Source organism: Grus americana, chromosome 1 (genome assembly GCF_028858705.1).
Source record: "Grus americana isolate bGruAme1 chromosome 1, bGruAme1.mat, whole genome shotgun sequence".
Taxonomy (NCBI): Eukaryota; Metazoa; Chordata; class Aves; order Gruiformes; family Gruidae; genus Grus; species Grus americana.
Window position 1 is genome coordinate 2148367 of NC_072852.1, and position 17290 is coordinate 2165656.

The 17290-nt window shown below is 48.0% G+C and overlaps 1 protein-coding gene across 1 annotated transcript in view; it reads right to left on the bottom strand.

Moving 5' to 3' along the window:
- LOC129211670 (collagen alpha-1(VII) chain-like) overlaps positions 1-17290 on the bottom strand; it is a 117236-nt gene that overhangs the window by 3702 nt on the left and 96244 nt on the right. Inside the window, exons 76-86 of the mRNA XM_054839122.1 lie at positions 15908-15988; positions 14618-14671; positions 14223-14276; positions 13462-13524; positions 12950-13012; positions 9513-9629; positions 6511-6588; positions 5235-5288; positions 3797-3845; positions 2949-2987; positions 2031-2198 (exon numbers count right to left, since the gene is read on the bottom strand). Of these exons, the coding sequence (XP_054695097.1) occupies positions 2031-2198; positions 2949-2987; positions 3797-3845; positions 5235-5288; positions 6511-6588; positions 9513-9629; positions 12950-13012; positions 13462-13524; positions 14223-14276; positions 14618-14671; positions 15908-15988 (820 nt within the window). The remainder of the gene's footprint in view (positions 1-2030; positions 2199-2948; positions 2988-3796; positions 3846-5234; positions 5289-6510; positions 6589-9512; positions 9630-12949; positions 13013-13461; positions 13525-14222; positions 14277-14617; positions 14672-15907; positions 15989-17290) is intronic.

Sequence of the window (17290 nt, forward strand, 5' to 3'; positions counted from 1 at the left end):
GGGCGTCTTGCTCAGCATGAAAGTGCAATGTGATTTTTTTTTAATTATTTCTAGAGTAGAACAACTGGTTGGCCAACCCATGTGCTCATTGGCCAACCAGTGAACTGACTGGCCAGCTTTTGTGCTGACTGGCCACTCAGCTGCTGCATGGCCAGTCTGCAGAAAGCTTTGCCCCATAGATGCTGTGGGACCAGAGTTTGTGCAGGACCATTGCAGGGGCACGGGATGCTGCATTTTAGATGGCTCCCTTCTGCTGAGATGCATCTAGCCCTGTGACTACCTTTTTTCTGAGACAAAGCACTGATGCCGTCCCCTTGCCTGTGCCAATGGCAGCTCCATCCATGCTATTCAACCCTCCTCCTCCTCCTGGTGACAAAATCTAAGCAGCCACATCTTAATGTCTGACTTGCTGAATTGCAAGAAATGAGTCTGAACTCTCCCTTCTTTTGAGTCCTGCCCTGTCTTGTTTGGACTTTGAGCACCAAGTGCAGAAAGCCCTCCACAAGCAAGTCCTTATTCCCCCCCACCAGCCCTTCTGCATCATGTTTTCACTCTCTGTCTCCTATAAATCAAGATTCAAAGCCAAGCCCTGATGAAGAGGTCAGAGGGTCCATGGGTGGCTGTGACACAGATCTGAAGATGTGATGGACCTGAAGGAGGGCAGCTCATATAGTTTGTTCTGGGTGAAGGTCATTTCCAGGTTGCTGCTAAAATTTAGGGCAGAGCTACCCAGAAACCCCTCAAGCCAGTCATGTCAAAGGGTGCTTGTTGCCTCCATCAGCATTCCAGGTGACAGGCAGGCCCATAGGGCCCAGAACAGTCACCTGTGAGCCATTATCCCATGGGGACAGGAGAAGAAGGATATCCAGCTGGTAGCTCTTCTGTACCAAGGGTCATTGCTCATCAGATCTGCATGAAGCTGGGCCAAGCATTCCCTCACCATAATGCTCACTACAGCGGTTCACAGTCAGAAGAAAGGGTAGATGATCTGAAATGCAGCTCAAATTTCCCCATCCTGTCCTCTCCCGGGAATGATGGTTGTTCTCAGCCAAGCATTCATGGATTTCCCTGTATCCATCAGCCTCAAATCCCGGGCTTTTCCACTGGGACACTGCATCCCAATGCATCCTAAGGTGGTCCTGGAGCCTCCTGGGGAACCACGCCATCAGCTGTGCCTACAGAGTGGGCCATGAACCTCCCTCCAGCCCATGGGCAAGTAGCAGGACATAGTTCACCTCCATGTGGCTGAGCAGCCTTCATCCCCCAAAATGATGGTTGCACCTCAGCTGCATGGTGCTGCTCAAGACCCTACTGGGAGCTTGGCAATACCTAAAAGTGCGGCCAGTCTTGGATCATGCTCTTGCCCTGTCCAGTTGCCTGGTGTAGAGGTAGATGCAGTGTGAGGAGATGCCACAAACCCACTGATGTTCGTGTACAGGCAGGTCTGTATTACATTTGTCCTGACCTTGGCCCTTCTCTCTCCCCCTCTCTCTTGGGCAACACAAAGGGACAGAAATAGAGCCGGTTGTTTTCCCATTAGCTGTAATCAGTAGTTTTACCCATTAAAGGGTTCATGAGGCCCTGGGCGGAAATAGTCTGTAATAGCTTGAGTGTTTGGTCTCAGAGATGTAATTTCTGGCTGATAGGAAGCTTTACTAGAAGTTGCAATGGACACAGTGGGGAGGGGGCGGGACACAAAATCAGCCTGGAAACGTCTGCCTCCTTCCAGCCTTTCAAAATGCATCCTTTTGAAGGTGGTGATCATCACTGAGACCACACATATTAGACTTTTTCCTCACCCACCATCCTTTCCAGGGGCATCAGCTCACCTCATCTCTGAGCCACAGACCAGCCCTTTTCAACACAGGGGCATTGCAGCATGAGAGTCCTCACTGGAAATCCCATCACTGCCTTATTTCTGCCCAATCCCAGGGAAGAGAATTTAGCGTTGGGTTCATGGGGTGCTCCAGAAGATACTGGCTGCCAAGGTTGGAAAGACGGAAAGCATGCAGCCACACAGCTGCACTTACCTGCAATAAGCGAAGGTGGCTCCATGAAGGGCTTCACCAAAGTCACCAACGTGGTGATGCTCTGAGTTTTGTTAAGCATTTCTTCCTGGCTTTCACCATCCCTTCTGGTGTGTTCCGGAGGCTGAAAATACCCTTGGAGCTGCCTGTTGTTTTCAGCTGCCTCCAGACCTGCAGATTTAATTGCTGGGTCAGTGATGATGAAATGTGGTGCCACAGTTTGAAAGTCACCATGCTTCGATAAATGCTTATAGCTCAATAGAATTACTGCACTGCACAACCCGGTGTGGGAGACAAGTCACAACACAATGTTTCATTGGCCAAAGCCTACAGACCACTGGGGTACGTGGTCAAGGTCGGAAACCTATTTCCAAATCACATGTACTCTAGAGAAGGGCAAGCAATTAAGGAGAGATTGTACTGACTACTGTCTTCTCAAGGAAGGGGATTTGCTAAACTTATTCTGAATAAAAGCTGGTTTTGAGGAAGTGGTTCCCAAGAAGTGTGCTGGGCTTCCTTGGGACCTCCATGACTGCACCTCCACGACTGCACGGACATGTTTCCAAGTGTCAGTTGGGATGAAGTCATAATCAAAACTACATGGATAATTAAACGCTGCGTGATCAGCATCTCCATGAGATAGGTCCCCTGAAGTGCTGAGCACTGCCAGTCTTCTCAAGTAAGACTTGTTTACTAAAAAGCTGGGGACCAACAAAAAGGGTGAGCTAAGTTACGCACGTCCAGCTGTATGTCGAAAAGCAGTTGGTGATCCAGGGTCCTTTTCTGCCCTGAATCACAGGCAAAAGCACTTATTCTTAATAATATCTTTTCACTTGCAGTTTCAGGCTGTTTTGGGGCAAGGAGAACATCCTTTACTGCATGAATTCACGTGCATTTCTACATAGATATTATCAGCCTTACCTCTTTCCACGAGCATCCTTCCCAACTCACCTCCACAATCTGCAAACATAAGACAGACAGGGCATCATTTGTTTGCTACTTCTTTTTTTCCCTATGTAAATAAGATTTTTCAACAAAATAATTATTTTTACAGGCAGTGCATGCTTTCATGGACTATTTTTCATCCTTTTTTCCCCTTCTCAAAGCATTGAAATGCCCCTTAACATCTCTAGGCATAAATGAGTGCGACTCCAGCTTAATGGTTGAAGCATCTTGGCAAGTGGCAGTGAACCCAAACCCTCCTTGACCATAGGCAGACCCCAGGGAGTGGGGCAGGACTTCTGCAGGGCAAGGAAAGCAAGACACTCTTGTGATGTTGGGATTCTGGGGTAAACCCATCCCCAAATGTGGTGGGTTTTGTTACTGTTGTGGTGCTGGTTGGCAGTTATTCACCGCTGGAGAGGAGAGGTCTGTGTGTCAAGAAGTGCCATGAAGTAGACAGGAATTAAAAGGTTGTTATTAGGCAAAATGCAGCTCCAAATTTTTCCCTGTGACCTGGTGCCTTTCGCCAATCAGCGAGGAAATGGAGATGACCAGCGAGGAAAGCTGTTCTGACAAAACCACGGGGGAAGAAATGGGAAGAGAGAGGGCTTAAAAGGAAAAAATTAAGAGTTTGAGTAGGAGGTCAGGACTATGGCAGAGACCTCGTGGCCCAGAAGCCCGCACTTGTCTCCAAGCGTGGGGAGGCAACGCATCTCCGCTTGCTGCTAATGGGGTGATATTTGCTCTGCCGAGCCAGCACGTGCTGGCACTCAAATTGCTCCAATTTAGTCTCTGGCAGGTGTCAGAGCAGTGGCCGGCCGACTTACCGCATCTGCCTCTCATTTCGCTCCTGACCACCTCCTTCACCTCTTCCTCCTGTGCCGTGTGGGGAAAGCAGAGGTTAGTGGCAATTTTCTACCCCGGCACCATCTCCCTCCACTCTGTGCCCTGTCCTGACTCTGCTCACCCCACTGGAGGTGGCCTCTAGGACCACAAATGAAACCATCTCAGCTTGGGTATAGCTGAGATCAGAGACATATGTTTGGTGTCACAGGGACCTTGGTTCAAAGTTTGTGGCTCATCACTGAAATGATTTGCTTTGCAAATTCATGGCCATCCTGCAGCCAGCTTGTCTTGCCCCAAGGATCTGAGATCCACAACCCAACATGAGGACCATGGCACACCTCAAGGCCAGGCTGGCTTTCCAGTGAGTCTCCACACCCTTTTGGCACTGTCCCTGAAGCCATGGTCCTGCAGATGACCCCCACCTCTGAGAAGTTTCATCAAGCCACCTGCATCCATGCAAAGGGGCTGCTCAAATCATACTGCAGGCTTGACCCATGGAGGTGGGCTGTAGCTCTAGATTTAGATGAGGTATAGCTGTACCACATTTTGTTCTTTCCCTCTGGTTTTTTTACCAGTTAACGGTGTTCCCCACAGAGCGAGACATCTGGTCTCATGGATTTTGAGTCTATCCCTGACCCCTGGGCCAGCCAACTGTCACTGTTTCAGTTGAGCATCTTCCATGTGCGACAGTTGGTATCCTACTGCACTTCACATGGTTGCTACCTCTTATCCCTTGTAGGGACAACAATTTTTGGGGCACTTACTGTGCAGGGAGCTGGGCTTTTCAGCAGCCCACACATAGGCACCCTTGCCCATAACACCCATCCTAAAAATAATCCTGCCTGGCCTCCACACATTGGAAAGATGAAAGTACCGAGTCATATCAGTCAAGTGGCACAAAACACATTTGCTCAGGCAACAGGATGGAGACCCTAATATTAGGGGAGCTGCAACAAAGATTTTGCCCTGACCCATGTGGGTCAACCACTTCTTCTTCTTCGGGATTTATAAACCCAGAGAAGCAGCTTTTGCAGTAATGCCAGCTCCCTAATCACTTTCAAAATAGTTGCTCTCTCCTGCTCGCTCTTTGTATTTGATCAGCCCTGTGGCGTTGGCACTGATCCTATCTGCCAAGCAGGAGTTTGAAGCATCATGGGGAGGATGAGAGAGGGGAAATGTGCCTCCAGCTCTGGGTTGTTGTTTGGATCTGGCATCGTAGAGCCCAGCACTTCTCCAGCCCCAGTCTGTGCGTGTCTGACGTCTCTGGGTAATGGCCAACACTCTCATTTCCCGGATATTCTCTGAACGAATCTGTTTCTCAGCATCTCCCTCCTCCCCTACATCTCTTAGGGGTGGTTTGCCCTATTTTCTCTATTCAGACCTGTGTAATAGGATGTGATCTTGGGCTCAAGTACTCACAGAAAGACCAGGATCTCCCTTTTCTCCTTTCTGGCCAGCTGGACCATTTTCACCCTGTTAAAAACACTTAAGTCTTTACAAAAGCTCAGTAGAGTGGTCATTAAACGCTCCAGGAATAAGTGCACCTTAGAGAGGAAAGGATGCACTAGGAAGGGAGAGGAGGAAAAAGGCTCACATGTTTTCCCATAAATTCTAGGGATATCTGTGAGTAGGTCACTGAGCAGGAAGGAACAAACATGCAAGGAAGCAAGAACAAGTGTGCATCGGAGAGCTGGGTGCGAGCTCCCAGATTTTTTGGGAACTCCGCTCTATCCGAACAATAAGGATGTCACAAGCTACAGTTTAAGCCAGGTTTCTTTGCAATTTGTAAGGGACCACAAAGGCTGAGGTGGAGGCGTGGAGCGGATCTGCCCTCCAGAGAACCTCTGGGAAGCAGACGAAGCAGAAGATTGCAATTGGGTTTGCAATCCCCGCGCTGAAAAGATGAAACACAGGAAGATGCTGAGGTTTGCCACCAGGGCTTTCTGCTTCCTAGGAGAAAATACCTTGAAAAATTTTCTGCTTGGAACTGGTGAAAACTGGATTTGTTGATTAAAAATACTTAAAAATATTAAAGGAAAAGGAGCACAGGAAGAATGATCTGAATTAAGCCTGTGATGGTCATTTTTCTCAATCCATGCTCACTTACAGGGGCTGGAGCGCAAGGGAGAAATTGCATTACCCTCCACCGACACATGGAGCTAATGCAATGCCACCTCCTGATGCAAAAATCCCATGAGTCAGTGTTGGCAGGACCTGCGCTGTGTAGGGACCGATCCGGAACATGGGTTGCAGGTCGGGATTTTGAGATTAAGCTTTTACTTGCATTAAAAGGCTGAGCATTACCCCTCTCTACTGAAGTACTGCACTGAGTACTGTTTTACTCCATGGGCTGCCATGCCAAGCACAGTTGAGGATGTGCTGGCCCAAAATATCATGTTTTCCCAAAGAAGTCTTATATAAAATGACTGAGAGCGCACAGGGCTCACAGCAGTTGTCCCAGTTGGAGAGACTTTCAGGGAGAAGTGTCGGCAGCATTGCCCATGTCCAATGCCTGGCACTTGGAGGGGGTGTGTGTAAAATTCTCTCTGTGCTTTTTTTGTTGTGAAATTTGGAGAGCCAAGAAATGCAACCTAGAACAGCCAGGGTTCATGCAGCCCCAATGCAGAGCTCTGCAGTGCTGCAGGGTGGTGAGGAACCTCACTGGGAAGCGAGGCTGGCTCATCCCCATACTGACCATTTCTCCTTTTTGACCATCCATGCCTGGGGGACCCCTGAGGCAGAGCTGAGGTCTCCCTCTTTTCCCTCGTGGACCCTAGAGAGGAAGAGGAGAGCTCAGTTAGCCCAAGCACCCTCCAGAGATATCCCACACCACTGGTTGGGGTTTTGCCTCTAAAGCCCAACCTGGGCATCAGCAGGAGAAGATACTCAGAGCTCTCTAGGTTTCAGATGCTCCCCTGACAGATCAGACGTGATGGGTCAGAGCCCTGGGCCTTGTCCCCTCTGCCCTGGGCAGCCACAAGGAGTTTCCTATGGACCCTCCCTGCAGAAAGGATGGATGTTGTAGGGGTAGGAGGCAGTTTTCTCTCTCTCTGACTGTCTGTCCCAGCACTAATTTAAGAAACGGAGTCTCAGCAGGAGGAGAAGGGCTTGCAGATGGAGATAATACCCTCCCACATTAGAAATGAGGGTGGCCTCACTGCTGCGGTTCAGACCCAGGGACTTTCTCTTTTAATTTAGGGAAAAGACAAGTAACAGTGTGGGTGTAGAAAGTGGCATCTCACAGTCTCTCTTTAATCAGCATACAAACGAAAGCCATTCATTATCTCATACACGACTTTCTTAGCCTGCAGTGCCTGTAACAGCTAATATAAAAACTTCCAGCCTTTTTAAACATACATGAGGGAACCTCGTACTTTCGGCTCCTTCCTCCCTTCTGTGATTCTTTTGATACATTTTTCATTGCAAGGTACACCCTGGCGAGCAAGGGAAAGGAGAAAAATGTTGCTGCTATGGTCTGAAGCTGGATCTGGCCCATTTTTTATTGTTCTGGAAGGGTCTTTCTACACCTGCACCCCTTTAGGGAAAGGCTCGGGGGCAGTCCTTCCTATAATCACCCTCTCACTGGTGAAGCACTGGGTGGGTTCCAGTTGTAGCTACAGGCTCCTGAACAATGTGGGAGGCCCAGAGCATCCTCTGTGCCCTTGCACCGTGGACCAGATTGCTCTAGGTCAAGCTTTTATTTGATGATGTCTCAGGACACAATACAGATGTTCCATCTGACCAGCACTGCAATGTGGACCTTGCTGCACCACTTGCATTTTCCTGTCCTTAATAATTTCTTCCCCAGGACTTAACTCTCAGTGTTGGGTTTGTTTGGGTTTTTTTGTGGCTCCGAAGAGCAGGGTACAGACTTTCCCAACACATGATGCTCTTCCTCTGTAGGGGGGAAAACCAGGTTAAGAATCACTAAAGCCTACACAGACACCTTTATGCCACCCAAGTCAGAAGTCCTGCAAGGAGGTTTAAGCCAGGGAGGTCTTTGAGAGCCAGAAGAGCTGATCTAATGAGGTCCAGACTCATTCAGACTTTCAGACAAAATTGGGTCTGAATTATCCCAACTTTTCTCCTCAAAAGCCAAAGCAATTTTCACCGGTGTATCTTTACCAGCATAGTCCTGAACTGTCAGATGCAGCTACGCATCAGCTAAATTCTCCATGCTATTGAATGTGCTTATCACGTGGTGCAGGATAATCACTGGTGATTGGAGTTCAGATTATTTGACTGAAATAATTCAGCAGGGCATAACAGATTAAATAAAAAAATCCTGCCAGAGTTTCTACCTCCTTTCCTTGTTTTCAAAGCGGCAACGATCTAATTCCCATTCAGCAGAAAACTCAAGTATTTTACAAACCATACGTGTGTATGTGTGTACACACAGCCTCTGCATACATATATATACATATATATTTTTCCCTACACATGCAGATTAAATCCTTACACATGTTTATATAAGAATACGTCACTCAAGGGTGAAGCATGGCACACCAGATATTTGCCAGAATCACAGCCTGGTAGGAGTTACAACGGGGCTATCCCCGAGACACCTTATGGGAAACAGTTGGTCTTTCAGGTAGTTACCCAACTTCAGCTTTTCTTTTGTTCTCGCTTCTTTCATGCTAATTTATGTATTCTCTTGTCCAAGCCTAAAACTCAGCCAGTCCCACCAGCACAACTGAGCAGGGTATTTTCATTTCCAGTTCCCTTTTACTTAATGGATGCTGTCTAAGAGTGGGTGATTAGCATTAATCTCTGGTATCGTCCCTTTGCATTGTGTTGGCAGCAGCAAGACACTCTTCATTATCATAGAATCTGGGGGCAGCATGTTCCTGCTCATAAACAATATTAGCAAGTCTCATTTCCAAGTCTTTTCGTTACATTTCAAAAGGTGCCCAGCATGTCTTGCATGCAAAGACACTTATTAAGTATGGCTCACAAATGGGGTCTGAAAGCCACCGGCTCCTTCCGAAACATTGGCATCCTGCTCCCCACATAATTAGCAACGGGAGGGGTGCACTTGATGCCCTGCTAACTCGAAATTATCAGCCTTCCTTTCTTCACTGAGAGGTCACATCTTACACTGTAGATAGGAAAAGAAGAGAGGAAAGGGGAAAAAAAAAATAATCTCTGGTGATAAATGCACCAAGAGATGAAGTTGACTAAGATCCCATAGAAAGGCAGCAGATTGTGCAGCCATCCTCGCTCAACATGAAAGGCCTCAGGTGCCAGTTTATAGGAGGGGGTTGTATTTGTACATGGTGACATGTGGTGACACATCTGGGGTGCCATGTCACGTGAAGATGTGAGGTGCAACCACTTGGGGAAGTTGGGGAAGAGACTTCTAGCAGAGCTCCCCTGGTAAGGTAAATCCGTGAGGTCTAGAGCAGCATTGTACCTCCTCCTGCACTTGGAGGAGCATGACTGTGGGTGAATCCTCACTACGGCTGCCCCAGCATAAGGCTTTCTAGAGAGTGGAGGGGGCATGATGGTGTTCACCCATGTGGGCGGTCCAGGCCTGGCTGCAAGGGAGTGGGAGGAGAGGATTTTTCCTTATTGATATATGATATGACTAATATGGTAAGGAGAAAACTATATCTCCTGCAAGCCAGCTTATTAGAGTTTATCATTCATGCCCTCCTCAATGAGTTTAGGGCACGCTATGGACCACTTGCTGCTCACCTGTGGCCCTGGTTCGCCCTGTGGCCCTTGAGGTCCATCTGGTCCAGCGACTCCAGTCTTCCCAGGCCATCCCATTTGTCCTTTGAAGCCTCCCAAGCCGGGGACTCCCTTGGCCCCCTGAGAATCACCAGCAGAGCAGTTCAGAGCTTTTACCAAGCACAGGTGCTTTTAGAGATGGGCCAGTCAAACATTACCCAGATAATGTCATGGCATTGGCCGTAAGGGGAAATCATTTACATTCTACTTTGTCTGCTGTTGTGCTGTTAACAGAGTATCAGTGGGATAACAGAGATCACTTTACCTTTGCTCTCCACCTTTATTTGTCCAGAAGGCACCTCACTGCTTGGTGACATGGAGACCCCCCTCTCTGGGAAGATGCCCAACAATTTCTAATTCCCAACTCTGCCTACATATGTAAGCGGAGTCCTTTAGTCTGTAACCTTGGAAAAAACAATGACTCCTGAGGAGGAGAAAGGGAGTTACCAAGAGCTGACCTATTCTATAAATTTCCTACTCATCTGCACCATTAAGCTTTCTCCTGGAGCTGCTGTGAACAGAAAAGGCTCCCATTAAACACAGTGGAAGGAATGACCTCCAGTAAGACCAACCTTCAGCAGCGGCCAAAAGCAGATATTTGTGGGAGAGAACAGAAGAGGAAGGCAGTGATATTTCCCCAGAAATAATCTCCCAGATTCCAACCATTCACAGCTCAGAGACTTAGTGGGAGTTGTTGACAAGAGAAGGACTCTTAGTCCTTCTACAGAGGATGGAAGCAGGGGTAGGTAGCCTGGGAGCACTACAGAGAAAATGTCCAAGTACCCAGGGATGAGGTTAGGAAAGCTAAAGCCTGGATAGAATTAAATCTGGCCAGGGACATCAAGGGCAACAAGAAAAGCTTCTATAGGTACATCAGTGATAAAAGGAAGACTAGGGAAAATGTGGGCCCTCTCCAGAAGAAAACGGGAGACATGGTTACCCGAGATATGGAGAAGGCTGAGGTACTCAATGACTTTTTTGCATCAGTCTTCACCAGCAAGTGCTCTAGGCACATCATCTGAGTTGCAGAAGGCAAAGGCAGGTACTGGGACAATGGAAAACTGCCCACCGTAAAAGATCAAGTTTGAGACCATCAAAGGAACCTGAAGGTGCACAAGTCCATGGGACCTGATGAGATGCATCTGTGGGTCCTGAGGGAACTGGTGGATGAAATTGGTAAGCCACTATCCATCATCTGAGTAGTCGTGGCAGTCTAGTGAAGTTCCCACTGACTGGAAAAGAGGAAACATAACTCTCATTTTTAAAAAGGGAAAAAAGGAAGACCCGGGGAACTACAGGCTGGTCAGTCACACCTCTGTGAGACCCTGCAAGATCATGGAGCAGATCCTCCTCCTCCCATATGCTCAGGCACATGGGAAATAAGGAGGTGATTGGTGATGGCCAACATGGTTTCACTAAGGACAAATCGTGCCTGACAAATTTAGTGGCCTTCTACGATGGGCTTAAAGCATTGGTGGATAAGGGAAGAGCAACTGTCATCTACCTGGACTTGTGCAAAGCATTTGACACTGTCCCGCATGACATTCTTGTCTCTAAATTGGAGAGACATGGATTTGATGGATGGACCACTCAGTGGATAAGGAATTGTCTGGATGGTTGCGCTCAAAGAGTTGTACTCAACAGCTCAATGTCCAAGTGGAGATCAACGATGAGTGGTGTTCCTTAGGGGTCGGTATTGGGACCGGCACTGTTCAACATCTTTGCTGGCGACATGAACAGCGGGATCGAGTGCACCCTCAGCAAGTTTGCCGATGACATCAAGCTGGGTGGTGTGGTCGACATGCTGGGGGGAAGGGATGCCATCCAGAGGGACCTTGACAGGCTTGAGAGGTGGGCCTGTGCAAACTGCATGGAGTTCAACAAGGCCAAGTGCAAGGTCCTGCACATGGGTCAGCGCAATCCCAAGCACAACTACAGGCTGGGCGAGGAATGGCTTGAAAGCAGCCCCGAGGAGAAGGACGTGGGGGTGTTGGTGGACAAGAAGCTCAACATGACTTGACAATGTGCACTGGCAGCCCAGAAAGTCAGTTGTATCCTGGGCTGCATCCAAAGCAACGTGACCAGCAGGTTGAGGGAGGGGATTCTCCCCCTCTACGCCTCTCAGCTCTGGGGTCCCCAGTACAAGACAGCCATGGAGCTGTTGGAGCAAGACTAGAGGAGGCCCATGAAGACAATCAGAGGGCTGGAGCCCTTCTGCTATGGAGACAGGCTGAGAGAGTTGGGGTTGTTCAGCCTGGAGAAGAGAAGGCTCCGGGGAGACCTTAGAGCTCCTTCCAGTCCCTGAAGGGGCTACAGGAAAGCTGGAGAGGGACTGGTGACAAGGGCAGGGAGTGACAGGCCAAGGGGAATGGCCTTAAGAAGAAGGAGGGGAGATTGAGATGAGATGTGAGGAAGAACTTCTTCCCTGTGAGGGTGGTGAGGCCCTGGCACAGGTTGCCCAGAGAAGCTGTGGCTGCCCCTGGCTCCCTGGCAGTGTTCAAGGCCAGGCTGGATGGGGCTTTGGGCAACCTGGGTGAGTGGAGGGTGTCCCTGCCCATGGCAGGGGGTTGGGACTAGATGGTCTTTAAGGTCCCTTCCAACCCAAACCAGTCGATGGTTCTATAATTCTATGATTAGTGTTTGACACAGATAATCAACAGGGGATGAGGACCCAAATAATCGACCCCAAGTCAGCTGGAGAGCTCATGGTGGAGCTGAATGCAAGAAGGGCCTGTGGGACTGGAAAATGCCAAAAGATTTGATGGAGGCTGCTGGGATTATTGTGTGGTGGTTTTGTGTTTGGTTTGTTTTTTTGGGTGTTGGGTTTTTTTTGAAACAGTTTCTGTTTTTACTGAACCCCCTTTTTTTTTTAAGACTTCTTCTTTTAGGGAAGGCAATGGAAAATTAAGCAATGCGGAGAAGGAAGATTGGTGGGGAGTGATCAAGGTGGGGACTCCTCAGGGAGACTCCTGTGAGGAGAGCCCAGGAGCAGATCAGCGTGGAGACCTTTCCCACTCCCATGGCCAACATGCCCAGGAGGCAGCAGCATTATCTGCTTTTTCTGCCCCACAGCATCCCAGGGACCCTCTACCCTGGGCATGGCAGTGTTGAATAAACTCTGGAAATTAATCCCACTTCAAGGCTTTGGATGGCTTTTTCTTATACTTAAGCAGGTACCCTCCTGGGGTTTTGTGCATTGGCAGAGGGTGAATTTAAGGAGACCTCTCTCTCCTGCCCTTTCCAACTGCAGTCCCAGCCTTAATGCTCCAGACAGTTGACATTTGCCCACTGGAAAGGGTACCTATGATGTAGAAAGTGTATAATTTTGTTAACTCGACCTGATGGATGTGGGATTTATTCTTTTATAAATGGCAGCTCGATGCAGTCTGGTGTGTACTAACCTTTTCTCCTTTCTCCCCAGGAATCCCCAAGGCACCATTGTCCCCTGATGCTCCCTGTTCACCCTGGAAGGAGCCAAGATAAAATTATGGCCAATGTGGACCTGGCAAGGTTGCAATTTGCTGAATGAACCGACTCTTCTTCAGATTACAGTATCGTTTACTGAGTGCGACCCAGCAGGGTCTCTCAGCCTGCACATTGGTGGTACTCAAGGAGACTGAAAGAAATTTCATTGAAAAGCCCCATTACTTGACACGTGCGATAGTGCCTGTGGAGCATCACGGCTGGGATGGATGAACCCAGTTGGATCTTGCAGAGGCAAAAGAATAGGTCCCCACCCCAGATGTCCAAGTATCTTCACCCAGATCTATGCTGGTTTGTAGGAACAGATTCAGAATAACCCCATCTGTGCCCTTTGAAAAAAAGAATCATGTTGCAGAGGTGGGTTTACAGCATCTGCAAAGCCTTTAGGAAACCTCCTACTTGTAGGCAAGTGCATAATTTAGATATTCACCTTTGGTCCATATGGTCCATCTGATCCTGGGATTCCTGGTTTTCCAGGACTGCCAATTTCTCCCTGTGGATGGAAATGCAGTGGATGGGCTTTAAGTGCACGCAACCCCTAAAACATTGGGAAAAACTGGCTCCGAAATGACAAAGTAAGTGATACTTGAGGGGAACATGATGACACTCCTGGTAACAGAAAGCCTAAGTATAGGCAAGTCCTACTTCAGACCAGTATAAATTTTAGACTGTAGGTGGGAAATTCACTGAACAGTACTTCATTTACCCAATAGGCCAAAGCTGATGAAGGAAAATATTAATAACAACAACAATAACAACATATCCCATTGCCTCAGCTATCAACAGCTCCCTTACTTATCAAGCTTTTCAAAACCCTTCATGAAAAGACTATTAAGGGTCATTATCCCTGTTTATAGAGGAAGGACCAATGGCGCTGACAATCGGGGCCATGTGCCTAGCAGTAATTGCAAATTGAGTCCAGGCAGCTGCTAAGCTGCAAGACCAGGAGAGGATTTGGGCAGAGGTTTGGTTTGTTTTTTTTTTTTACCCCAGATTATCAAAAAGTTCCCTGCAAGCCTTAAAACCTCCTCATCTGCGTGGCCATGTCCCCCTGTGCTGCAGCCCCATGCCACCAAGAGAGACTTCTCCTGCCAGAGTTAGGGTGGCTTCTTCGTGCATCCTGGGGATGAGTGGGAAACACTGCTGGAAATGGGACAGGTAGAACCGGACAGAAAGCTAAGCTTAGCTCACCTTGATGCCTTTGGCTCCGGGAGTGCCGATGCGTCCTGGAAGCCCCCGTAAGCCCTGAGGATAAAGCAGATCACAGGTGGTGATGTTAAATCAAGGTGAGGGCAGGAGGGAGGAACTCTGCATGTGCTAACCCTGATGTAGTGCTGCAAGCCCTTCCCTTGCTCGCAGCATCTTTCCCCATCAGTCTGGAGCCTGAGCTCTCTTCTCTGCTTGTCCCAACCTTTAATTCACAGAATCATGCAGTAGTTGAGGTTGGAAGGGAGCTCTGGAGGTCATCTTGTCTAACTCCTCTGCTCAAGCAGGGCCACCTAAAGCTGGTTGACCAGGACTATGTCCAGACAGCTTTTGAATATCTCCAAGGATGGAGATTTCACAGGATCATGCACATCTCCTACCTTTGTTCCTTTCTGCCCAATGTCACCAGTGGTCCCAGGATCACCTATCCCTCCCTACATTAAAAAAAAAAAAAAGACAAACATATCATGCACAGCCTGAAAGGTAAAGAATAGCATCACCTTGTGCTTATATTGTGCTTTTAACCACCAAGGGCTCCTTGAAAATTTGCAGATCATGGTCACCTTGCTGCTACAAATGCAGCCAGCTTGGGTGGGACAGGGAATGATCTTGTTGAAGATGGGTGACTGTGACAGAGCTGCTGGGATAAAATGTTGTGATGAGACACTACAGGGCCTGTGGCTTACATTGGGCAATGTTTGGAAAATGACCTGTGTGTTGGAGTGAATGTTTCAGGGGTTTGGGAGCTAATGGAGTGGCAACAATCATGAGGACCTGCACTGTGGAGATGTTTGATGGTCTCCCTCAGCTCTTGTGTTGGTCACTGCCCCTGGAAATAGAGTCTGTCATTCAAAGTCTGGATCCTTCAGGCACTACCTGAATGATCTAGAGGATGTTCATTAATTTCAGTAACGTCTTCCTTTCCTGCTCCTCCCAAAATCTTCTACTGTTGGGGTTTTGTTTTGTTTTGTTTTTCCTCTCATGGGAAAACAAAAGAGAAAAACCACCAGCTTGTTTCCAGAAAGTTCCCACCGAGCATCACTTTAGAGATGCATTTTCAGTAATCACAGAATCTTTAATCATAGGAATCATAGAATCTTTAAGGTTGGAAAAGACCACTAAGATCATCAAGTCCAACTGTCAATAAGCAGCTGAAGTCCCTCCATGTCCAGGAACTTATCAGGGAGCAAGGAAGGCATCCTGTTGTGGCAGAGAGCCAGCTTGTCCCAGGAAAATGAGGTCCATAAGGGCTTTAACAAATGATTGCTTTGTTCCCTGCTCTCTCCATCAGGCAGGTCAGCATCAAGGAGAACTGGACTTGGTACATGAAGGAAATTGAAATTTTGGCCTTGGTAAGTAATGAAGGAAAATTCATGCTGAAAAACACGGGAAAACTTAGAAGTGTATCACTAGAGACATGGACAGATTCTCTGCTGGCATCCAGAGGATGGCTCCTCCCTAAAAATCAGGCCAAGATGTGCATTAGAAACTTCTCCAGGAGGTTTAGGCAGCAATTTCATCTCCCTTTTGGAAAGACTCACCCTGCGCAAGAACCTGACTCCAGTAATGAGGCAATGTAGAGTATGGGAGGAGAAATGAACTCAGGGTTGAGAGAGGCACAGAGTTTCTTTCGACCTGTCAAATGAACCATGTCTCTTCCTGCTACTCACCGGCTTCCCCTTCTGCCCCTGAAGACCTCTGTCGCCTTTGGCTCCCTTGTTTCCATTCTTCCCATCGAGACCTGCTGCACCCTGCCAGAAAGAGGAGAAAAATGAATTTCTCTGTCAGATCTTGCAGGGAGGTGGCTGAGAACAGACAGCAGGAGGGAAACTCAACAGTAAGAGACCGGGTTGCATGTTCCCGCAGTCATAGAATTATAGAATGGTTCATCTTGGGCACTGGGTCTGCAGCTTCAGAGCCAGTCAGTGGAGGAAAGCAGCGCTGGGTGGTGAAATTTGGTTTGGTGAATGAGCAGATCCAGGCATGGGATTGCTCATAGCTGCAATTCAGAGAAGATCTCCCATCTGGGGAGTTGAGAGCCAAAAGAGAGATCCTCATCCAGCCCAGATTTGTGGCTCCTCCAAGAAGACACCTTTTTGCCACTCTTTGGAGGTTCTTGGCTTGTGGAGTCACTTTGCAACTCAGCTCAGCTCAGTGGGGACATTGGAGCCACCTCCAGCATCAGGTGCTCTTTGCATGGGGTCTCCCACTGTTCTGGTTAGCTACTGAAAATGCCCTTTTTTTTTTTTTTTTTTTTAAGGCTGCCACAGTCTACTTGTCCATTCTGGCCAATTTTGATGGCAGTTTTCAGAACCTGGATGTGAGACAAAATTGGACTTATCCCCACTTGAGACACTGATGGCACAGGGCTCGGCTCACTCAGAGGAGAGTGAATTGGCTCTTTAAGCAGATCAGGAGATGAACAAGTGGCATTCTCCACTTGGAATTAATTTGCAGTAGGTTGTTGAAAGGAAACACATTTATTAAAAGAAAAAAATAAAAATCAGCCACCAGATTTGTATGCCAAGCAGACTCATCACTTCTCCAATTACTCCTCCTCTCAGTGACGAACAAACATTTCAAACACAATCACTATGACAAGCAAACATCCCAGAGACACACGGGTGGGACAGTGGTGTCCCTGGCAGTGGGTCAGACTGCAAGGACAGACCCTTTACCTTTTCATTCCCAAATATGAAAATTCAGCTCCTCCTCTGGGAAACATGTTGCTTCTTCAAACTCCTCCTCAAGATATTTTACATTTCAGAGTAAGATGAATATTTGAGAGCTGACCAGGCACTTCTCCGTGGTTCTTGCTGGTCTTGTCTGGATCAGGTAAAGTCCACGTTCCTCAAGCACTGCCTACACTATCAGGCACAAACATCTCGTGCAAGCTCTTTATTTACTGACACAATCAATATGAAGTTCCGTCCGAGGCAGTAAATGGACCATAAAAACCCCAGCTAACTGGAGTTTCTCTGTTTGCTAGGGCAGATTGCTTGCTTGGAGGGCAATAAACCTTTTGGTTTGATGGTTAAACCTCACAAGCCCAG